The sequence below is a fragment of the Macaca mulatta genome, chromosome 16 (genome assembly GCF_049350105.2).
Source record: "Macaca mulatta isolate MMU2019108-1 chromosome 16, T2T-MMU8v2.0, whole genome shotgun sequence".
NCBI lineage: Eukaryota > Metazoa > Chordata > Mammalia > Primates > Cercopithecidae > Macaca > Macaca mulatta.
Genome location: NC_133421.1, coordinates 41410681 through 41436263, shown reverse-complemented (window position 1 = coordinate 41436263; position 25583 = coordinate 41410681). Strand labels below are relative to the sequence as shown.

General features: G+C 40.5%; 1 protein-coding gene across 3 annotated transcripts in view; it reads right to left on the bottom strand.

Moving 5' to 3' along the window:
* Positions 1-2219: 2219 nt before the first annotated feature.
* The window catches only part of SUZ12 (SUZ12 polycomb repressive complex 2 subunit), a 69619-nt gene continuing 46255 nt past the window's right edge, over positions 2220-25583 (bottom strand). For all 3 annotated transcript variants that reach the window (XM_077970747.1, XM_015119017.3, XM_015119018.3), the window contains 8 exons: positions 21760-21865; positions 16616-16793; positions 12132-12223; positions 11463-11606; positions 10778-10935; positions 9742-9940; positions 7337-7416; positions 2220-4611 (listed from right to left, as the gene is read on the bottom strand). In XM_077970747.1, the coding sequence (XP_077826873.1) occupies positions 4266-4611; positions 7337-7416; positions 9742-9940; positions 10778-10935; positions 11463-11606; positions 12132-12223; positions 16616-16793; positions 21760-21865 (1303 nt within the window). In that variant the 3' untranslated portion in view covers positions 2220-4265. The remainder of the gene's footprint in view (positions 4612-7336; positions 7417-9741; positions 9941-10777; positions 10936-11462; positions 11607-12131; positions 12224-16615; positions 16794-21759; positions 21866-25583) is intronic.

Genomic DNA, 25583 nt, shown 5'->3' with positions numbered 1-25583 from the left:
CACTGGGGAGGCTAAGACAGGAGAATCGCTTGAGCTTGGGAGGTGGAGGTTGCAGTGAGCCAAGGTTGTGCCACTGCATTCCAGCCTTGCCCAGCAGCACCAAAAGCGAAAAAAAAAAAAAAAAAAAAAGGACCAGAAAAGGGTTCTGTGAACTGATGTCAATGTGGAACACCAAAACAGAAGTACAGTACAGAATAATTTATGGCATACTACCATTTTTGTTAAAAATTGAAAAATACCCATATTTGAGTTGTAGAGTATATCTAAAAGTATACACAGAAACAGTTGCTTTTATGGAGGACAGTGAATTGGAGAAAAGGACAAATGGGAGGGAGGCTTTTCACTGTGTCTGTTTGTTTTTTGAGAGTCTCCCTCTGTTGCCCAGGCTGCAATGCAGTGCACCTCCCAGGTTCCAGTGATTCTCCTGCCTCAGCCTCCCAAGTAGCTAAGATTTCAGGTATGCACCACCATGCCCGGCTAATTTTTGATATTTCTAGTAGAGGCAGGGTTTTGATAAGTTGGCCAAGCTGGTCTGGAACTCCCAGCCCCAAATGATCCACCCGTAGGGCTACCAATGTGCTGCAATTACAGCCACTGCACCCAGCCCTTTCTGATCCTTTTAAAAATTGCTAAATAGTATACTGTACACTTACATGGATGTATGATAATTTAACCAGTCCCCTACTGATTTGTCTAATCTGCTATTTTTAACAGTGGTGACAATTTGTCATTTTATATTCTAGTTCACACGGAGGATAAATTCCTAAAAATTGAGTTACTAGGGCAAAGGTTATCTGCATTGCGATTTTAACAGAAAGCACCAGATTGCTTTCTCTAGAGGTTGTACCAATTTATTTTCCGGCCATAACTGTGTTGAGTGTCTGTTTCTCCTTTTCTTAACAGTGACATCTGCCAACTTCCATCTTGATGAAACCGTCTGTGTTCTTAATCCATCTTTTCCTGCTTTTTCTGTTTTTTTTTTTTTGAGACAGAGTTTCAGTCTTGTTGTCCAGGCTGGAGTGCAGTGATGCGATCTTGGCTCACCACAACCTCCGCCTCCCGGGTTCAAGTGATTCTCCTGCCTCAGCCTCCCCAGTAGCTGGGATTACAGGTGCCCGCCACAACGCCCGGCTGATTTTGTAATTTTAGTAGAGATGGAGTTTCACCATATAGGCCAAGTTGGTCTCGAACTCCTGACCTTGGTGATCCACCGCGCCCAGCCAATTTTCCTGTATTTTAATAAAGATGGAGTTTCCTCACTATGTTGCCTAGCCTGATCTCAAAACACCTCCTCCCACCTCAGCCTCCCAAAGTGCTGGAATTACAGGCATGAGCCAGTATGCCAGGCCCCAAAATAGTTTTCAAAAATTTCCTTTCACATTCAGTAATCAGTATTTAAATAATTTGAGAAATTATTTACTGAAGCAGTATCTAATATTCAGTATACTTTTTTTTTTTTTTTTGAGACAAGAGTCTCACTCTGTCACCCAGGATGGAGTGCCTGGCATGAACATGGCTCACAGCAGCCTCAACCTCCCAGGCTGAAGTGATCTTCTCCTCAGACTCTGGAGTAGCTGAGACTACAGGTGTGCACCACCACACTCAGCTAATTTTTTCTTTTCTCTTTTGGAGACAGAGTCTTGCTCTGTTGCCCAGGCTGGAGTACAATGGTGCGATCTCTGCTCACAACCTCTGCCTCCTGGTTTCAAACGATTCTCCTGCCTCAGACTCCCGAGTAGCTGGGATTACAGGCGCATGCCACCATGCCCAGCTAATTTTTTTATTTTTAGTAGAGACAGGGTTTCACTATGTTGGCCAGGCTGGTCTTGACCTCCTGACCTTGTGATGCACCCACCTCAGCCTCCCGAAGTGTTGGGATTACAGGTGTGAGCCACCGTACCTGGCCTCTATGAGCTTTCTAATTACCAAGATAAATTTTTTCACTTAAAAGAAAAAAACCCACAACCAAAGATGCGTAGCTATGTGGGTGACTAATAATTGACATTACTCTGAACTAAAAGTTTTTAAATATTTATGTAATACCATAAATGACATAGTAGTTGTAACTGATGAAAGCAGGATTTCACATTAAGATTTTCCTAATTTCTTATTAGCTCTGACTCATCTGAGGCTGAATTCTTACTATGCTATCTAAACCAAAATTTTAATGTACATGTTAACAATGCATAATAACAAAAAACCCCAAAACAGAATACAGCTTTTATATTATTGAACTTTATGTACAAAATCATTTGATTTCAAATAAACATTTAATGTAAAAACAAATGTTCTTTTAAACTGAATTTTTTTTACATCTACTGTACCATTCAAATGCTTTATCATCTTACATGATTTCTTCAAAATCTGTTATCAAGGGTACATATAGAAAAGCACTTTTTTTTATAAATAGAAACAAAGGGATTTTTTCAGCTTTTACGATGACATAAAAAGTTTACTCAACAGAAGTAATTTTATTACTATTTGGGGGAGGGAATCACCAACTTTTTGTGCAAACAATGCTAGCCTTCTTTTAAGCATTAAGAGCATAACTGCTTAAGAAATGACATAAGCAATAATTTTACACCTACATCTCCCCTAAAATAATCTATTTTTTTTTTTTTTTACATATGTGCACAGCTTTAGCAAATTAAAGCCCGAGATAAATGCTCGAGATCTACTATCCAGAGGCAAAATCAGAGTTTACTAAAACTCATCATTTGGAGAGCTTACCAATCAAGGAATCTGTAATGAAAGCTGCAGTTTCCCTCTTTCCTATTTTTTTTTTAAACACAAAAATCAATGACTAAGAACTTAATACTGGATGACAAATCACATCCACACTATTCGTTAAATAGCCTCACAGTTAAACACATCTTAAAGACCAATCAAATCAGTATTTACATTTTATAAATTTCTGAAGACACCATTAGAAAGCTTATATATCCCTTCATTAAACAAAATAGGGAACTGCATCTGATGGTGGTGGAATGAAATCTTAAAATTAAAAATACCTGTATTTACAGCAGCATCGATCCTTTATAAATAAAGAATATGAAAATGCAATATCTTTAAGGATAATATAAAATTGAGGTGATGTTACTCAACCACAGTGCTCGGAGTTGGAATAAAACCTATTGGTGCTTGTTAATGTGCCAGTAGTGAATCCACTTTCTGTTGGAGAAAATCCAACTGCAAATATGTGCATGAAACACATATAACACAGGGCAAAATTGCTCAAAATGATTCAAGTCAGCTTATCTGTATTGGATATTCTATTCATGAAACACATTACAAAGACATCCTTGCAAAGAAATAAAAGGCATAACAGTTTTCTGGTTGACTTTTTAAGAATACTTCTCCCCTTATAAGTGACATTTTAAAATCTCAAGCGTGTTCTTCCCTTGGTTTGCAATCCTAATTTAAAGATACGAACAGCTGAATTTTCCATGTGATTATCTAATTAAAAAAGAAAAACCAAAACAAGCAAAATGTTCAAGTTAAAAAAAAAACATACTGAGTGAGCAATGCACTAAAATTATCCACATGAAAACAAAATGGTCAGTAATCTTATAAACCAACATGGCATTTCACTGTCAACAATGTGAAAATTTATTATCGTCTCAAACAGGCATAAGATGAAGAAGTGCTATTTTTTAATTGTAAAATGAACTTACGTAATGTAAAATATCTCACATTATAATTTTTCATTCTGAATTGATAAATGATTTCAAAAACAAGGATCTAAGTTTGACTGCAAATAGTAATGCAATATAATTTCATAAAAATCCTTCAATTTCTATTTTTTTTCTTTTCTGTAGTTGATATATGAAGACCGCTTCAATTTCTAAAAAAGGGAACCATTCCAATTTTCCCTCCCCAAGAAAATGTCTCACAATTACAAAGTAGAAAAACAGCCAGTCATAAATGCAAAAAAATTCTAATTTATATATGAAATAATTTCTAGATTATCAATTCAACATATTTGATGACAACTGTTGAATTTAAAAATACTTTCTTTGAAATATTGCTTTTCATGCTTAAACTAGAGAATGTTTTAATGATATCAATGAAAGTGATATACATGTAATGCTGCATAATGAAGTGAAGTAGAACCCTGATACAAATATCCTTGTTGAAATCATTTACTTCATCTAACAGTGCCTGTTTGGAACCTATGATTACAAACAAAAACATAATTCTTCTTAGAGGATGAATTCCCTAAAATGTAATTTCAGTGTTTGTCCATAACATGGGGTTAGATCTTTTCAGAGTTTTTGTTTTTTGCTCTGTTTTGAAACCCCTGAGACGCTATCTGTTTCCAAAGCTTTCTCTTTTGAGTTAATTTCACTAAATCCATTTGCTGTCCCATTTTGTTCTTCAGTTATTTCTTCGTTTGCAAGGGAAGCAGATTCCCCTTTTTCTAATTTTTGCTGCATTTCACGGAGCTTGGTAACAGCTTTATCTATTGACATTATGCTAATAAGATTAAAGTCATGCATGCTGACTAGATGAAGCATGAAGTTTCGACATAAATTCTTCTTAATTATTTTCTGTCCATAATTTTCTACAAACAGCATACAGGCATGATTCATTTGATTGTCAGCAATAAACCTATTTAATAAAAACAGAAAATCAATAGCAATACAAGGCATTTTTGTCAAATGCAATAGTGATAACCATTATAAGAAGACTATATCCAATTCCAGTAAATAAAAGATGATAAAAGAAGCGGTAAAACTATAGAGAAACTGAGCCTTAATCATCTGAATGAGCTTACCATTTTATTTTTATTTATTTATTTATTTTTTTTGTGAGACGGAGTCTCGCTCTGTCGCCCGGGCTGGAGTGCAGTGGCCGGATCTCGGCTCACTGCAAGCTCTGCCTCCCGGGTTTACGCCATTCTCCTGCCTCAGCCTCCCGTGTAGCTGGGACTACAGGCGCCCGCCACCTCGCCCGGCTAGTTTTTTGTATTTTTTAGTAGAGACGGGGTTTCACCGTGTTAGCCAGGATGGTCTTGATCTCCTGACCTCGTGATCCGCCCGTCTCGGCCTCCCAAAGTGCTGGGATTACAGGCTTGAGCCACCGCGCCCGGCCAAGCTTACCATTTTAGAAATTTCAAGAGATTTAATCTAAGTTAAGCTTAAACAGGTGTCATTAGAACAGTAGATATAATTTCTGTTCTTCAATTACATAAGCAGTCTTAAAAGCATAAAATACGGCCGGGCGCGGTGGCTCAAGCCTGTAATCCCAGCACTTTGGGAGGCCGAGATGGGTGGATCACGAGGTCAGGAGATCGAGACCATCCTGGCTAACACAGTGAAACCCCCATCTCTACTAAAAAATACAAAAAAATAGCCGGGCGAGGCGGCGGGCGCCTGTAGTCCCAGCTACTCGGGAGGCTGAGGCAGGAGAATGGCGTAAACCTGGGATGCGGAGCTTTCAGTGAGCTGAGATCCGGCCACTGCACTCCAGCCCGGGCGACAGAGCCAGACTCCGTCTCAAAAAAAAAAAAAAAAAAAAAAAAAGCATAAAATACTTGGGTGGGTCGGGTAATTATGCCTGTAATTCCAGCACTTTGAGAGGCCGAGGTGGGCGGATCACGAGGTCAGGAGATTGAGACCATCCTGGCTAACACGGTGAAACCCCGTCTCTACCAAAAATACAAAAAATTAGCTGGACGTGGTGGCGGGTGCCTGTAGTCCCAGCTGCTCGGGAGGCTGAGGCAGGCGAATGGCATGAACCTGGGAGGCGGTGCTTGCAGTGAGTCGAGATCGCACCACTGCACTCCAGCCTGGGCGACAGAGAGAGACTCTGTCTCAAAAAAAAAAAAAAAAAAAAAATTCAGTAGACACAAGGTCTCACTATGTTGCCCAGGTTGGTCTTTAGTTCCTCAATTCCAGTGATCCTCCTGCCTTGGCATCCTAAAATGCCAGCATTATAAGTGTGAGCCACCACACCAAGCCAGGAACATACTTTTAGCTGCAAAGGAATAGGAAACAAAAATTGTTCTCCTTTCACCTCTATGAAATGGTAAACAAATCCAAAAAGCCTCATGTTTTATTCTGAAAAATTAACCAATTGTTAAAAATTGTGGTAATAACTGTGGTAATATTCAGGATTTCCAGACATGTAACACATGGCAATAAAAGGCATGAAAATTGGGTCATTAAATGAACCTCCAGCTCTGTCTTGCCTTCTGCTGCTCCCTGGTCGTGGGTCCCACCAAGGTGGCTTTTTTTTTTTTTTTTTTTTTTTTTGGAGACAGGGTCTCACTCTGTTGCCCAGGCTGGAGTGCAGTGGTGCAATCTTGGCTCACTGTAATTTCCACTTTCCGGGTTCTTCAAGCAATTCTAGTGCCTCAGCCTCCCAAGTAAGTGGGATTACAGGTGTGTGACAACACACCCAGCTAATTTTTGTATGTTTAGTGGAGACAGGGTTTCTTTTTTTTTTTTTTTTTTTTTGAGACGGAGTCTCGCTCTGTCTCCGGGGCTGGAGTTGCAGTGGCCGGATCTCAGCTCACTGCAAGCTCCGCCTCCCGGGTTCACGCCATTCTCCTGCCTCAGCCTCCCGAGTAGCTGGGACTACAGGCACCGCCACCTCGCCCGGCTAGTTTTTTGTATTTTTTAGTAGAGACGGGGTTTCACCATGTTCACCAGGATGGTCTCGATCTCCTGACCTCGTGATCTGCCCGTCTCGGCCTCCCAAAGTGCTGGGATTACAGGCTTGAGCCACCGTGCCCAGCCGAGACAGGGTTTCACCATATTGGCCAGGTTGGTCTCAAACTTCTGACCTCACGTGATCCACCCACCTTGGCCTCTCAGAGTGCTGGGATTACAGGTGTGAGCCACCACGCCCAGCTCTATAAGATGTTTTGAGTGTGAATGAGTCAACCCTGATAGAGTTTGCAAGCATGGGAGAAACACTACTACGAGAGTTAGGATGGGCACCAGTGATTTCTGAGGAAGGTCTATAATGATGACACCATTTTCTACAGACACCAGGGTTGTAGCAGTCTGTTCCTCTTGAAAGGTGATGGAATCACAACCCTGATACATAATGTTGCAATGACTCACATCTCTGCAACAAGTTCTAAAGACAAGGCCCAGTTTTTGCCCTGATTTTATTAATACTAACGAATATAATATTAATTCACTGTTAAAAATAATACCAAAAGGAACGTCTTTGTACCTAAAAAAAAACCTGCCAAACCAAAAAACACTGAACTAGAATAAGATTTGGGACACATATACAATGACTGAATTTTAGATTTCTAGAATGGAAAACAGCAAAAGACCATAAAGAATAAAATACTTAAATTAATTTAGAAATACCCTACCCATGCTTCATGACATGGAGATTCCAGAGTTTCATCACTTCTTTCTCTCCTTCATTAACATCAGAAAATTCTTCAATTTGCTGGGGAAAAGAACGAAAAACACCTATTAAACACAGAATAAATGTAACATACTTTTTTTTTTTTTTTTTTTTTTTTGAGAGGGAGTCTGGCTCTGTCGCCCAGGCTGGAGTGCAGTGGCCGGATCTCAGCTCACTGCAAGCTCCGCCTCCCGGGTTTACGCCATTCTCCTGCCTCAGCCTCCCGAGTCGCTGGGACTACAGGCGCCCGCCGCCTCGCCTGGCTAGTTTTTTTTTGTATTTTTTAGTAGAGATGGGGTTTCACCGTGTTAGCCAGGATGGTCTTGATCTCCTGACCTCGTGATCCGCCCGTCTCGGCCTCCCAAAGTGCTGGGATTACAGGCTTGAGCCACCGTGCCCGGCCGTAACATACTTTAAGAAAAACTTGTGAGTATGTCAAAAACAATGTTTTGGAACCAAAAATACCACAACATATTTTACAGCAAAGTGGTAACATTTCTTAAAATTGACTTCTATTGGCCGGGCGCGGTGGCTCAAGCCTGTAATCCCAGCACTTTGGGAGGCCGAGGCGGGCGGATCACAAGGTCAGGAGATCGAGACCACAGTGAAACCCCGTCTCTACTAAAAATACAAAAAATTAGCCGGGCGCGGTGGCGGGCGCCTGTAGTCCCAGCTACTCGGGAGGCTGAGGCAGGAGAATGGCGGGAACCCGGGAGGCGGAGGTTGCAGTGAGCCGAGATCGCGCCACTGCACTCCAGCCTGGGCAACAGCGTGAGACTCCGTCTCAAAAAAAAAAAAAAAAAAAAAATTGACTTCTATTTAAGTAGTCATTTTATTGTATTTTATTCATTTATTTAGAGACAGAGTCTTGCTGTGTCGCCCAGGCTGAAGTACAGTGGCACTCAGCTCACTTAAACCTTGACCTTCCGGGTTCAAGCGATTCTCCTGTCTCAGCCTCCCGAGCAGCTGCGATCACAAGCAGATGCTACCATGCCCAGCTAACTGTTGTATTTTCTATTAGTAGAGAAGGGGTTTGCCATGTTGGCGAGGCTGGTCTCAAACTCCTGACCTCAGGTGATCAGCCCAACTCACCTTACCAAAGTGTTGGGATTACAGGTGTGAGCCCGCACACCTGCCATCATTTAAAAAGGGAAAGGTAGCCGGGTGCGGTGGCTCACGCCTGTAATCCCAGCACTTGGAGAGGCCGAGGTGGGCGGATCACAAAGTCAAGAGATCAAGACCATCCTGGCTAACACGGTGAAACCCCGTCTCTACTAAAAAAAAAATACAAAAAAGTAGCCGGGCGTGGTGGCAGGCGCTTGTAGTCCCAGCTACTCGGAAGGCTGAGGCAGGAGAATGGCGTGATCCCGGGAGGTGGAGCTTGCAGTGAGCCGAGATCATGCCACTCCACTCCAGCCTGGGCGACAGAGGAGACTCTGTCTCAGAAAATAAATAAATAAATAAGCAAGCAAATAAATGAAAAGGGAAAGGTTAAATTACGATTACCTATAAATATAGAAATGAAAACACACAATACAAATTGACTTGAAGAAAATCCATCTTCCCTTTAACTTGGTAACTTTTTTGTTTTGAGACAGGGTCTCGCTCTATCACCCAGGCTGGAGTGCAGTGGTATAATCCTGGCTCACTGCAACTTCCACCTCCTGGGGTTAAGCGACTCTCCTGCCTCAGCCTCCTGAGTAGCTGGGACTACAAGTGCGTGCCACCATACCCAGCTAATTTTTTGTATTTTTAGTAGAGACCGGGTTTCGCCATGTTGTCGACTGGTCTTGAACTCCTGAACTCAGGCAATCTGACTGCCTCCAAAAGTGCTAGGATTACAGGGATGAGCGACCACCCCCAACCTAACTTGGTTAACTTTTAAAGTGACAATTTAAAAAATTGTACGTTTCTGGATTCCTTAATTTTTTAAAAAAAGAGTTCCTTTACACTGAAAGTCTAGTTCATATTAAGCAATTTTCTTTTTTTTTTTTTTTTTTTTTTTTTTTTTTTGAGACGGAGTCTCGCTCTACCGCCCAGGCTGGAGTGCAGTGGCCGGATCTCAGCTCACTGCAAGCTCCGCCTCCCAGGTTTACGCCATTCTCCTGCCTCAGCCTCCCGAGCAGTTGGGACTACAGGCGCCTGCCACCGCGCCCGGCTAGTTTTTCGTATTTTTTTAGTAGAGACGGGGTTTCACCGTGTTAGCCAGGATGGTCTCGATCTCCTGACCTCGTGATCCACCCGTCTCGGCCTCCCAAAGTGCTGGGACTACAGGCTTGAGCCACCGCGCCCGGCCCATATTAAGCAATTTTCAAAACAAATTAATATTTCAAGACAATTGCCAATAAAGATGGTAATAATAATTACTGTAATGGTTTTTTCTCTTAGCCATTCAGGATCCTTTTCATCTTCACTATCTACTTCCATTTCTTGTGGACGGAGAGGTAAGCAGGTATCACTATGGAAATACAGACGATTATGGCCACTACTATATGTTCTTTGCTGTTCTACTTCTCCATCTTCAGATTCAAGAAATTCAGACATGCTTGCTTTTGTTCGTTTTGGCCTAATGAAAAGAAATAAATGTTGATTTATGGTCTCTACATGTATACCATCTAACCTTACGACTAGGAGTTGAGATCTCTGATAATCTGCAACATCACCATTTTATAAAACTAACCACAAAACAACAGTATTAGAGGCACAGCCCCAATAGTTATTTTCTTTCGGTACATAATGTAAATCAAACCTATTACATATTAATTCAAACACAGTTTTAAAACTATCTTTCTGTGTGTGAAAATTTATAGTTAAAAAGGAGGAAAAAGAAATGAAGTGCTAGATAGGGCTCATTCAGATAGGAATATGCATATAAAATTCTACATGTCAAAATTGTATATTCTAACTCATGTATATTCACAAAGCAGACAAGTCCTAACACTGGTTACATACACCTGCCTTAAAATTTTTTTCAGTTTTACTAAGATTAAAAATTCCCCTTTGTAATTTTATTTATTACTATTATTATTATTTGAGATGAAGTTTTGCTTTTGTTGCCAGGCTGCAGCGCAATGGCGTGACCTCGGCTCACTGCAACTTCAACCTCCCAGGTTCAAGCAATTCTCCAGAAACTTCTACTGACAAAATTCTTTAATCTCACTAACCACTGCAGCAGTAGTGACATTAACATTATTAAAACTTAAGGATAAAGTTCAAAGAAAAAGTGAGAAAACCTCTGTAGAAATAGGAGCTATCAAGTGTTATAAAGCAGTTAACAACCCCACAGACACCTAATACTGAAAAATAATTTCCACCTAACTAGTAGCTTTGTCTGGCTCCTTTCTTCCTCCAACATCAGTAAAAATCAGAGCTTAAACTTTTGGTATATGCCCTTTTTACCGACCTGCACACAAGAATGTGTGTGATAGGTGTTCTCTTAACTGGTCCGTTGCGACTAAAAGCAAATCCAGGTTGGCGATGAATATCCTGAGGATTTCCTGCATAGGAGCCATCATAACACTCATTGATAGAAACATCTATCCTAGCACCTTTTGGATGATACTGCAACAAAAATGTCAAAAAAATATTAATTATCCTATCCTAAATATCCCTCCAATTTAATTAAAGAATCTGTGGGTTCTTAATATTTAGAAAACTAAAATAGGCCAGGCACACCAGCATGGTAAAACAGGCAGTCAGAAGACCTGGGGTCAACAAAATGTGTTAAAATCTTAACTATGTCATTTATTTCTTGGTTGAGCAAGAATAAGAAAATTATTTAATTCAAAGAGTTGGTTGAGGATTTTGTGAGTCACTTAAGACACACTACACAAACATTAATTATAATTCCAAATACATGTCAACTCTGAATCATTCACGGTAATCCGTATATACAGCAATCTATCAAATACAGAAATTTGTTATTTTTATACAAAGAGCAATTTTTGAAAGTCAAGCTGTCTTGTACTTAATGCGTATTTTTTCCCTTTTTTAATTTTTAAAATTCTTGTGGGTACACAGGTGTATATATTTGTGGGGTACAAGAGATGTCCTTAATACAAATTGAGAAAATATGAAAAATTACTCACAACATAGTTGAAGATAAATCTGCTATGGCAGAGTTTAAGATGCTTGAGTAAACTATAAAGTTTGCGGCAGTTCAGAGTGCACCAAGGGCAATGCAGGTCATCTCTTGCTTCAGTTTGTTGCCTTGTATTGTTGTTATAGAGAAACTAAAAACAATTAAAAAAAAAAAAAGCAAATCTCCAATTTATGCATAACAAGATATTTTGTTTAAACATCACTTCTAAAAATAGTTTTAAAAATTTAAAAGGAAAATCAAATTAGAGATATTCTCTTCAATTAAATATACCCAGCGAGGCGAGGTCACTCGTGCCTGTTAATCCCAGCATTTTGGGAGGCCAAGGTAGACACTGTCAAATGAATCGCTTGGAGCTCAAGATAAGCCTGGGCAACATAGTAAAACCTCGTCTCCATAAAAACTATAAAAATTAGCCGGGAGTGACGGCGTGTGCTTCTAATCAGTTACTCGGGAGGCTGAGGTGTGAGAATCTGGTTGAACCCAAGAGGCAGAGGTTGCAGTGAGCTGAGATTGCACCACTGCACTCCAGCCTGGGCAACAAAGTGAGACCCTGTCTCAAATAAATAAATAAATAAAATAAAAATAAAAAATATTCATGTTTGACAAACAACAAATACATTTCATAATTAATTTAAGAAGGGTCATCTATGTTTACCTGATAAAATATTCTTAATTTCTGTCGGTTTTCATTTGGAGTATCCTTTTCTTTTCTTGTTTGCAGATCTGTAGTCAATGATTCTTTAACAGCTGAAAGCATACACTTTTATATTCAATAAAAACACTGCTTTTGAAAAGCAAAATAACGTACCTCACAAAAACTATTAAATACTAAAGGTTTCACAGAATTCTACTTGTGGTATTTAAATACATTTCTGTTATTTCCCTCAACTGATGACTGTGGGAATAATACCCATAATCAGCATCCCTAAGCTGATGTTAACATCTGTTGGCAGGACATATTTTTTTCCTTAAAAAGCACCTCCGGCCCGGCGCGGTGGCTCATGGCTGTAATCCCAGCACATTGGGAGGCCAAGGCAGGCAGATCATGAGGTCAGGAGTTAGAGACCAGCCTGCCCAACATGGCGAAACCCCCGTCTCTACTAAAGACACAAAAAATTAGCCGGGCATGGTGGTGGGCACCTGCAATCCTAGCTGCTCAGGAGGCGGAAGCAGGAGAATTGCTTGAACCTGGGAGGTGGAGGTTGCAGTGAGCTGAGACCACACCACTGCACTTCAGCCTGGGTGACAAAAGCGAAACTCTGTCTCAAAAAACAAAAACAAAAAACCACCTCCCATATCCTAAACAATTAAAAAAGTAACTCCAAGTAATTATATGTCATTACCATGCTGTTTTAAGCACTTTGAGGTCAGAGTGCGGTTGTGTTTTTTTTGCTGTTGAGACAAAGATTCACTTTGTTGCCCAGGCTGGCGTGCAGTGGCGCAATCTCAGCTCACTGCAACCTCCACCTCCTGGGTTCAAGCAAGTCTCGTGCCTCAGCCTCCTGAGTAGCTGGGATTACAGGTACCCGCCACCACACCCGGCTGATTGCTTGTATTTTAGTAGAGACAGGGTTTCACCATGTTGCCCAGGCTGGTCTCGAACTCCTGAGCTCAGGCAATCTGCTCTTCTCGGCCTCCAAAAGCACTAGGATTACAGATGTGAGTCAGCATGTCCAGCCCAGAGTGTGGTTTTAATTGGTGTTTGTATTCTCAGAGCCCAGGTGTGAGCAGACACTAAGTGATGGTTTATCAGAAAGTTATACTTAGTATATTAAAATTATTTCAGGCCGGGCACGGTGGCTCATGTCTGCATTCCCAGCACTTTGGGAAGCTGAGGCAGGCGTACTGCCTGAGGTCAGAAGTTTGAGACCAGCCTGGCTAACATGGTGAAACGCCATCTCTACTAAGAAAATATATACATATAAAAACTAGCCAGGCATGGTGGCACATGCCTGTAGTCCCAGCTACTTGGGAGGCTGAGGCAGGAGAATTGCTTGAACCCGGGAGGCAGAGGGTACAGTGAGCTGAGGTCACACCACTGCACTCCAGCACGGGTGACGGAGCAAGACTCCGTCTCCAAAAGAAAAAAAAAAAAGGGTATTTATATTTCCTTACATAATTAACAATTAGGTATAATTTGTATATAACTTTTTCTTAGTTTCAATGTAATCTTTTACCTATTTCACTGGCTTCTGAGTATTCTGAGAAGTGCCCACACTACAGTTTACTTGGAAAACCTTTCCCCTGACACGGGCCATTTATTTTATTTATATTTTTTATTTTTTATAAGCGACAGGGTGTCACTATGTTGCCCAGACTGGTCTTGAACTCCTGGGCTTCAAGCAATCCACCCACCCTGGTCTCCCAAAGTGCTGGGATTACAGTTGTCAGCCACTGCGCCTGGCCCCATTTCCTGTATCTCTTTGACCATTACTGTGACCTGCACACAATGAGTGTACATGGGTGGTCAAAGAGGACAACTTAAGCCTTCTGCCTTCTTTAAACAGGCAGATAAAGACACACAAGTGCTCTCAGGTCAAGGAAAATGTTCCTACTGGACAGATACAAAAACGACAGAACTTGGCCAGGCGCAGCGGCTCAAGTCTGTAGTCCCAGTACTGTGGGACGCTGAGGGAGGTAGATTGCTTGAGCTCAGGAGTTTGAGACCAGCGTGGGTGACAGCAAAATCCCATCTCTACCAAAAAAATACAAAAATTAACATGGTGTGGTGGCACGAGCCTGTAGTCCTATCTGTATGGAGGGCTAAGGTGGGAGGATCTCTTGAGCCTGGGAGGCAGTTGCTGAGATGGCACCACTGCACTCCAGCCAGGGTGAGAGAGAGAGACCCTGTCTCAAAAAAAAAAAGTAAAATAAAAATGATAGAACACTGCAACTTGGGCCTTAAACTCAGCAGAAAGTTAACTCTATTTGAAAATGTTTTTTCCTCTTAAAAACTGGCTGGGCACGATGGCTCATGCCTGTAATCCCAGCACTTTGGGAGGCCGAGATGGGTGGATCACCTGAGGTCAGTAGTTTGAGACCAGTCTGGCCTACATGATGAAACCCTGTCTCTACTAAAAATACAAAAATTAGCTGGGCATGGTGGTGTGTGCCTGTAATCTCAGCTACTCGGGAGGCTGAGGCAGGAGAATTCCTGAAACCGGGAGGCTAAGGTTGTGCTGAGCCAAGATCATGCCACTGCACTGCAGCCTGGGTGCGGTGGCTCATGCCTGTAATTCCCAGCACTTAGGGAGGAGGCCTAGGTGAGCGGATCACAAGGTCAGGAGATCAACACCATCCTGGCTAACACGGTGAAACCCCATCTCTACTAAAAATACAAAAAAATAGGCCGGGTATGGTGGCTCATGCCCGGCCTAATTTTTTGGGAGGCCGAGGCAGGCAGATCATGAGCTTAGGAGATCAAGACTCTCCTGGCTAAAACGGTGAAATCCCGTCTCTATTAAAAATACAAAAAAAAAAAAATTTTTTTAGCCAGGCATGGTGGCCAGCGCCTATAGTCCAGCTACTCTGGAGGCTGAGGCAGGAGACTGCATGATCCCGGGAGGTGGAGCTTGCAGTGAGCTAAGATTGCACCACTGCACTCCAGCCTGGGCAAGAAAGCGAGACTCCAATTTAAAAAAACAAAACAAAACAAAACAAAAAAAACAAAAACGAACAGAAAAACTTATATGTGAGCTATAAAAAACATAGTTACTGGGCTGGGCTCGATGGCTCATGCCTGTAATCCCAGCACTTTTGGAGGCAAAGGCGGGCGGATCGCAAGGTCAGGAGATAGAGATCATCCTGGCTAACGAGGTGAAACCCCGTCTCTACTAAAAATACAAAAAAAAAAACAAAAAAAAATCAAAAAAGTAGCTGGGCGTGGTGACAAGCGCCTGTAATCCCAGCTACTCAGGAGGTTGAGGCAGGAGAATGGCATGAACCAGGGAGGCAGAGCTTGCAGTAAGCCGAGATTGTGCCACTGCACTCCAGTCTGGGCCACAGAACTAGACTCCATCTCAAAACAAAACAAAACAAAACAAAACTTAGTTCCAAAGCTCTTTATAGTTGTGATTCCAAAATCTTAAAAGCTAATCTGAAAACCAATCGTTTTCTTGTAAGTTTCTGGTAAATTTGTTTAGTGGAAAAACTTGCCCTAAGTTAATTAACATGAGGATTCCACTTCAAGATGTTATATATGACATCTATACCATGTACCATATCACGCTTCTATAAATTTCTTTTTTTTCAATTCAAATTTCTAGGTACACTTGGCACAAAGGTTCTGGATGAAGAATTTTTACTACTACTTCAACACAAAACTTTACACTTAAGATAGGAGAACCATAATTTACCATGATTCGTAACCTACCTAATAAGCCAAATAGTATTTCCAAACAATTAATCACATAGAGGCCAGGAGAGGTGGCTCTCGCCTGTAATCCCAGCACTTTGAGAGGCTGAGGCGGGCAGATCATGAGGTCAGGAGATGAAGGCCATCCTGGCTAACATGGTGAAACCTCATCTCTACTTCTTTAATTTACTGACTTACTATTATTTTTTTTGAGACGGAGTATTGCTCTGTCGCCCAGACTGGAGTGCAGTGGCACAATCTCAGCTCACTGCAAACTCTGCCTCCTGGGTTCACGCCATTCTCATGCCTCAGCTTCTTGAGTACTGGGACTACGGGTGGCCACCACCACGCCTGGCTAATTTTTTTTTTGTATTTTTAGTAGGGACGGGGTTTCATCGTGTTAGCCAGGATGGTCTCAATCTCCTGACCTTGTGATCCACCCGCCTTGGTCTCCCAAAGTGCTGGGATTACAGGTGTGAGCCACTGCGCCCAGCCAACCCTGTCTCTACTAAAACTACAAAAAATTAGCCAGGTGTGGTGGCATGTGCCTGTAGTCACAGCTACTCGGGAGGCTGAGGCAGGAGAATCGTTTGAACCCACAAGGCAGAGGTGGCAGTGAGCCAAAATCGCGCCACTGCACTACTGCCTGGGTAACAGAGCAAGACTCCGTCTCAAAAAAAAAAAAAAGAAGAAGAAGAATCACATGAAGCAAAACACAAGTGAATTAATCTAAAGCATGAGACCTAACTCTGCAAACCATTATTTTGATTATAATGTTTTCTTACCAATAGTTTGAGTAGGTTTAACTGAACCAGGTTTGTTTTCCTGATGGAGACTCTCTGAATTTCTAGTGGCAAGAGGTTTGGCAATAGGAGCTGTAGATTTATCATTGGTCTCTCCTGTCCAACGAAGAGTGAACTGCAATGTAGGTCCCTGAGAAAATGTTTCAAATGGAGGCAGCCTCTAAAAAATAAAAAAACATGCAAAGACTGGAGACTCAGATAATGAATTCAAATAAATTGTAGAAATAAAAAAAAATCATTGTAAGTCAATGTGGATTTGCCTTAATAGATTTGTCTTGAAAATCCAAATGCTGACTGAGATGGCTAGTCAAACAAAGTAAACGTATGGAGCAGACACTGCAGAACTTGAACTGGAAAGCGCGGGCTACCTAAAAGAGGCGACCACTGATCAGCAACGGGTGAATTGTTGCCATGTGAAAACACTGGTCCAGCACAGCCAGATTTTCAGATTTTTCCAAAGAAGTCAGAAATCAAAATTTTCATGGGAAAACTTCTCATTTATGTTGTTGCTAACCAGTTCAAAATGTCTTTTTTTTTTTTTTTTTGAGATGGAGTTTCACTCTTGTTGCCCAGGCTGGTGTGCAATTGGCATGGTCTCAGCTCATTGCAACCTCCGCCTCCCAGGTTCAAGGGATTCTCCTGTCTCAGCCTCCCAAGTAGCTGGGATTACAGGCGCCCGCCATCACACCCGGCTAATTTTTTGTGTGTGTGTTTTTAGTAGAGACAGGGTTTCACCATCTTGGTCAGGCTGGTTTTGAACTCCTGACCTCAGGTGATTCGCCCGCCTCGGCCTCCCAAAGTGCTGGGGTTACAGGCGTGAGCCACCACGCCCGGCCTTGAAGTCTTGAAAACAAAATTGTGGTACCCAAAGCCCATCAGCATGTAACCTTTGCTCTTAGGTGACCAATTTACTTTTTTTTCTTGTAAATCGAACAGCTTTTCAATTAGCAATTTTCTTTAACTTCTCTCAGTTTCACTGACAAAGACTGCCAGTGCTTCTCTTCTTTGATTTTAGGACACTAAGCTATTGAAAATAGCTAACTTTTAGCCATCTGATCGAATCACTCACCCATCCTCAAGAATTTACCTATTAAGCTGATGATCCCAAATTGGTTCTCCATTCTTATCCTTATACTTGAACTCTAAACTCGTACCTCCAACTGCTGTTTGGACATTGCCAATTGATCTCAATGTCACCTTGAACTAAACCATGTTTAGAAGTGTATCCATTATCTTTTCTTCTAAAACACACTTTCCTTCTCACGTTATTTTTGTTCCTGTCATTATCATCTTACCAGTGACCCTAAGCTAAAAATTTTGGAATTATATTTGACTCCTATTCTTTCATTTCTCAGGTAATTACCATGTCCTTTTCGAAATGTCTATTATTTCTTCCTCGTCCTTCAAGGATCACACACACACAAGAACCTTTGTATAGATCAGTATTGCCTTACTACCAGAGTATCTCAATTGTTCTCCTTGCTTCTGATTTTTACTTTTCCTATTCAAATATAGGAGAGATCAAATAATTTTCTCAAAGACTGCTTTCGACCGGGCGCGGTGGCTCAAGCCTGTAATCCCAGCACTTTGGGAGGCCGAGACGGGCGGATCACGAGGTCAGGAGATCGAGACCATCCTGGCTAACACGGTGAAACCCCATCTCTACTAAAAAATACAAAAAACTAGCCGGGCGAAGTGGCGGGCGCCTGTGGTCCCAGCTACTCGGGAGGCTGAGGCAGGAGAATGGCGTAAACCTGGGAGGCGGAGCTTGCAGTGAGCTGAGATCCGGCCACTGCACTCCAGCCTGGGCGACAGAGCCAGACTCAGTCTCAAAAAAAAAAAAAAAAAAAAGACTGCTTTCATGATACTCTCTTTTATAAAACCTTCAAAGAGCTTCAATTTGTTTTACTGCCACAGAGGCCTAAACTCCTTCTATATCGTTATTACAAAGTAATCCTCTTAAAACTATTTAGACTAGAGGGCTGGGCGCAATGTCACGCCTGTAATCCCAGCACTTTGGGAGGCCGAGGCAGGCAACCACGAGATCAGGAGTTTCGAGACCATCCTGGACAACATGGTGAAACCCCATCTCTACTAAAATACAAAAAATTAGCTGGGCATGGTGGCGGGTGCCTGTAATCCCAGCTACTCGAGAGACTGAGGCAGGAGAATTGCTTGAACTCAAGAGGCGGAGGTTGCCGTGAGCCAAAATCACGCCACTGCGCTCCAGCCTGGCGACAGAGCAAGACTCATCTCCAAAAAAAAAAAAAAAAAAAAAGCCAGACGCGGTGGCTCACACCTGTAGGGAGGCCAAGGCGGATGGATAACAAGGTCAGGAGTTCGAGACCAGCCTGGCCAATATGGTGAAACCGCATCTCTACTAAAAACAAAAAAATTCAGCCAGGCATGGTGGTGCGCGCCTGTAATCCCAGCTACTCAGGAGGCTGACGCTGAAGAATTACTTGAACCCGGGAGGCGGAGGTTGCAGTGAGCCGAGATCATGCCACTGCACTCCAGCCTGGGTGACAGAGTAAAACTCCGTCTCAAAAAAAAAAAAAAAACCAAAAAAACCCAAAACCACCACCACCACCACCACCAACAAAAACCCTTCATATATATAATCCTTATAGTCTCATGAATAAAAACATACTTTAAAACAAGAAATTTAAAATGAAAAAGATCATAAAGATAAATCTACGCAGAAAACCCAAACACTATAGATAAAAATTATTTGAAATCTCATCACCTGGAGTTAACCACTATTATAAATTTTAGAAAGAAGGGGGAAAAAAATATATATATATATACACACACACACTTATGTAAAAATTTAATATGGAAATCTTGTCGAACTATCATCCTTTTTAATGGCTTTTTAGATTGAATGTGTTTCTGTTTCATTATTTTAAAAATGCTGAGAAAACCTGTTACCCGTATCTTTTGTTAACAAGTTACTACCTTGTGACAAAAATATAAAATTTTAAATTGTTAAAGACTATATATACAATTGTAACTTTATATATATTGCCATTCTGCCCTATAGTAAGACTGTATCAACCTTTTTTTTTTTTTTTCTGAGACAGAGTCTTGCTCTGTCTCCCAGGATAAAGTGAAGTGGCATAATCTCAGCTCACTGAAACCTCTGCCTCCTGGGTTCAAGTAATACACCTCCTAAGCCTCCCAAGTTGCTGGGACTATAAGCATCTGCCACCACGCCCAGCTAATTTTTGTGTTTTTGGTAGAGATGGGGTTTCACCATGTTGGCCAGGATGGTGTCAAACTCGTAACCTCAGGGGATCCATCTGCCTAGGCCTCCCAAAGTGCTGGGATTACAGGCATGAGCCACTGAGCCCGGCCCCAACTTACTCTTACATCAATATATTATTTGAGAGTATTTGTGTCCTCACATCCCTAAAACACTAGAAACTGTCAAACTTTTTAATCTGTGTCAAACTGTCAAAAGTAGTATCTCTGCATTTGCATGCCTTTGAACACTAATAATGTTGAGTATTGCTTTAAAAGTTTGCTGGCCATCTATATATATTTTCTAAGAACTGCGTGATAGTCCTTGACACATATTTCTTATTACACTGCGTATCTTTTTCTTGTTTTATAATTCACAATATTATGTATTCATAATATTAGCATTTTGTGTTACAAATATTTCCCCCATTCCATAATTTGTTTGTAACTTTAGATTTTCTGCAATATAAAAATGACTAATTTTAACCAGGCAATTTTTACTTTATGCTTTCTTACTTTTAAATCATCCTTAGAAGGGTCTTCCTCACTGCAATATATTAACATTCACCTATTTTTTTCTATGCTTATTAATGTTCATTTTTACATGTTTATGAGCCTTCCGGAATGTATTAGGTCTAAGATTATTTCCAGATGACTGGAGAAGAGTTGTCACAATTAATGAACAGTTTCTCTTTCTCACAGAGCTATACCACTGCCTTTATCATAAACTACATTTCAAATATACATCAAACTATTTCAGGACTATGCCTGAATGACATGCTTGTCTATTCCTATGCTTATACCATAGGGTTTAAGTTCTCTTAACTTTACGGTATATTTTACTGTATATTGTATATCATACTAAAACTGGTAAGTAAAAATTCTCAAAATATTTTTCTAAAATTTCCCTTAGTATTACTAAACACTTAGCCTTCTAGATTAACTTGGAACTAATTTTATGGCTTAAAAAAATCCTTATGAGATTTTGCATTGGATGGTACACTGACTTAACATATTTAGAAATAAAGGACATCATTATAGTTTTGAATCTACCTATTTAAGAAATGTATGGATTCCTCTTTATCGCTTAAAAGAGTTATTTTAAGTATGCTTAATCTAAATTCTGCAGACTTCTTAACAAATGTATTACTAGTCATCCCTTATTACCTGCCATTACAATAAATGGAATTTAAAATAGCCATTAACATTTATTGAGCACTTATTGTATGCCAGGCACTGTACTAAATATTTTATTATTTCATCTAATCAATCAATTCTATGTCTCGTTTTATAGGTGAAAAAACTGAGACATGGATAAATAACTTGCCAAACGCCACATAGCTAGGAGCAGAGATTTGAATCAGGCAGTCTGGCTCTAAAGAATGATGCCTTCCGTGTGGCTGGGCGCAGTGGCTCACACCTGTAATCCCAGTGCTTTGGGAGGCTGAGGCGGGCGGATCACAAGGTCAGGAGTTCGAGACCAGCCTGGCCAAGATGGTCAAACTCCGTCTCTACTAAAAACACAAAAACTTAGCCAGGCGTGGTGGCACGCGCCTGTAATCACAGCTACTTGGGAGGCTGAGACAGGGAAATCGCTTGAACCTGGGAGGCAGAGGTTGCAGTGAGCCGAGACCATGCCACTGCACTCCAGCCTGGGCAACAGAGCAAGACTCTGCCTCCAAAAAAAAAAAAAAAAAAAAAAAAAGGATGATGCCTTCCATTAAATGCTCTGACTAGATCATTTGATCATTTACTTGTGTTTTTTAAAGAATAAAAAACAAAGGACTTTACTTCCAACATGAATTAGCATTTGGGGAGGAAAACATCAATCAAAAATGGGAGTTCATAACTATAACGTGCTCAACCTTCTAAGTAGTCCATACCTTCCCATCAAGAATAGTCTCCCATGTTGCTCTTTTCTTGCTTATTGGACATTCTTCCATTTCCTGCATGGCTACTTCATATTCCCCATCTAAAAGCTGTAAGCGCCTGTTAGACAAACACATATACTTTAAAGTAACCTGTGTTATTACTATAAGTACACAAATTCTACATCTTTAGATTTATACTAAAAGCATTTATTAAATTTATAAACTAGCTTACATACCCGACAAGATTTTAAAATACAGCTACACTCCAGTCCTGATGAAAGCAATTTTAATGATGTACACTAAAAACTGTATTAATAGGGATTCATTACTGTAGCTACTCAGATATAACTCTAAACACATAAAGTATAATATGCTTAAGGTCTCAAAACCTGGTACGTTGTCAACATTAAATATAAAGCATATGTACAGGCTTTATTTATTTATTTATTTATTTGAGATGGAGTCTTGGTCTGTTGCCCAGGCTGGAGTGCAGTGGTGCAATCTCCGCTCACCGCAGTCTCTGCTGCCCAGTTCGAGCAATTCTCCTGCCTCAGCTTCCCGAGTAGCTGGGATTACAGGCGCATGCCAACATGACCGGCTAATTTTTGTATTTTTAGTAGAGACGGGGTTTCACCATCTTGGCCAGGCTGGTCTTAAACTCCTGCCCTCGTGATACACCCACCTCGGCCTCCCAAAGTGCTGGGATTACAGGTGTGAACCACCACGCCCGGCCCAAGCTTTATATTTTTAAAAATAGGAGAACAGTGTTACAATGCTTGTCTTAGGGAAACACTAAGAATTCTATTACTTTTAACTACTGTAATTGTTTGAACTAGAATCCTTTACTTTTATACTTGACCAGTAAACTGATCATTACGACAAATCTAGTAACTATAGAATTCTGGGGGCACCTGGCACATATAGGTGCTCAATAAATATTTCATGGAACACTAATTGAATCAAATAATTCAAATATATTCACACAATATAGTTTTAAGATGTGTGTACATACATGTCTATGTATAATTTATTTTTTCCATACTTTAAACACTAGTAACCACTACTACTCTAAACACTATTCTTCAACCATGCTCAGTAATTAACTGTATATATCAAGAATGTGGCTTCTCTTCATCACTCTCTGAGAAATTCTATTAGGTAAAAACAGCTGACATTTATTGAGTGTTCACTATGTGCCAGGCACTATTATAAAGATTTTACATGGTTCATTTAATCTTCCCAACAATGCTATGAACTACGTACTATTATTCCATTGCCAGAAGAGAAAACTGAGGCAAGAAAAGGTTAAATAACTTGCCTTAATGAAACCATAAATAGCCAGAGCTAGCAAATGAATCCAGGTGTCTGTCTCTAAAGTCTCTTAAAACCAAATAATTGAGACTTAAGAATTTTTGTCTTTTCTCTATGCTGTACAACTTAAATTTCAGTCAACTTCAATAGTACATATCAGCAAAGCCATTCAACTATTTTAAAAACTAATTTATTCAAATAGGCAATAAATTCATATATCTCTAAATCAAAACAGAGCTTCCTTATGCTTTTACATAGATACATACTATTTCATTTTATGGGTGTACATTTGATAGTTACAATCCAATGCACTCTATCTGTAATGTACATGGAGACCTTTTCCCCAGTCTCATTAAGTGCAAAGTTTTTTGGTCCCTGTCAATCTGGTAAGTGAAAACATGCATCTCAGTGTACTTTTAATTCAGATATTTTATCGTTTAAATTGTTTAAGAACCACATATATCTATTTTGGTAAACTTATTGTTTCCTTTGCCCATTCCTCTATTGGGCAGTGGTCTTTTAAAACGGGTTGAAAATAATTTCTCCCCATCTTGTCATTTCCATTTTGACTTTGGTTATGGTGGCTTTTTTGTTTTCTGAAGAAGTTTTTGATTTTTATTTTGTTCAACCTTGTATTCTTTTCCTATATGGTTTTTGAATTTTCGTTATTATTTCAAGGAATGAACTGGATTTTTTTTCTGATTTTTTTTTTTTTTTAAAGACAGTCTCGCTCTGTCACCCAGGCTAGAGTGCAGTGGCACAATCATAGCTCACTAAAGCCTCAGACTCCTGGGCTCAAGCGATTCTCCCACCTTGGTCTTCCAAAGTACTAAGATTACAAGTGTGAGCCACCGTACTCAGCCCTCTGTGAGATTTTAAAAACAATTTTTACATATCTAACATGCAGATTTTGGCTTAAAAACACTATTCTTCTATAAAGAATCATGCATGACTCCTTGAAGAAATCACAATTTCAGAGCAGAGGTAAGAAAAGGAGAAGGTAGGCCGGGTGCGGTGGCTCATGCCCGTAATCCCGACAGTTTGGGAGGCTGAGGTGGGGGGATCACCTGAGGTAAGGAGTTCCAGACCAGCATGACCAACATGGAGAAACCTCGTCTCTACTAGAAATACAAAATTAGCCAGGCATGGTGGTGCATGCCTGTAATTCCAGCTACTCAGGAGGCTGAGGCCGGAGAATCACTTAAACCTGGGAGGCAGAGGTAGTGGTGAGCTGAGATTGTGCCTTTGTACTCCAGCCTGGGCAACAAGAGCGAAACTCTGTCTCAAAAAAAAAAAAAAAAAGGAGAAGGAATTCTGGTATATCTTACTATTCTAGAAAATCAGGAAAAACTAGCAGCAACAAAACAGGACACAGAAGCCTACTTAGAAGGGTTCCTCCTAACCAAATATGAGAAAATTTGAGCATTAAAGTAACAGTCAACAAATTAAAACTAGTTGAATAAAAATAGAATTTGTTACTCCATACTGATTTTAAAATATCAAAGCTGGGAAAAGGAATGCTCTTTTTTAAAAATTTATATATAACTTTTCTTTTTTTTTTTTCTTTTTAGGGACAGGGTCTTGCTATGTTCAGCCCAAGCTGGTCTCAAACTCCTGGGCTCAAATAATCTTCCCGTGTTGGACTTATAAAGTGTTAGGGTTACAGGCATCAGCCACTATGCTCGCCTGTTTTTATATATATATATATTTTAGGGTTGGTCAAGTGAAGCAGTGGGAGCAGAGAAGGAACGCTCTTCTTAATATAAAAATGCAAACTAATAAATGTGGAAGAAATGTTAGAAAATTGCCATCTCCCAACTGCCAAAGGAACAATTTATTCAAGCAAAAATAATCGATGCTAAAACTACTGGGTGAAAGGCTATGGGAAGAAAATGGATATTTACTCAGCTTCATGTATTAGTGTAAGAATTATATGTTAATTTATATAAAAGGGGAAAAAAGTACTGTTACAATGGAGAAATACTGTGAACAGCATCTTAACTGAGTGATCAAACCTAATATTACCTTTGGTCTGTGACGTAGTACATAAAGAACACATCACTCATTAGAATCCCTGCCAAAAATGTTTAACCTGAGGCTAATCATGAGGAAATCATCACAGAAGTTCAAATTGAGATACATTCTGCAAAACTACAGCCCTATACTGGGGGAAAAATGTCACAAAAGGTAGTGGGAAAGTGTAGGGGACTATTCCAAATTGAAGGAGACTGAAGAACTATGACAACTAGCTATAGAATCGGGGTGGGGACAGGACAAATTATAAAGGACTTTATTGAGGTCAACTGGGGAGATAGTATTGTATTTGTATTTTAATTTTCCTCAGAAGTATATGGTGGTTATACCAGAAAATGTCTTTGTTCTTAGGAGATACATGCAACAGAGTTTATAAATAAGAATTAAAGGCCGGGCGCGGTGGCTCACGCCTGTAATCCCAGCACTTTGGGAGGCCGAGGCGGGCGGATCACAAGGTCAGGAGATCGAGACCACGGTGAAACCCCGTCTCT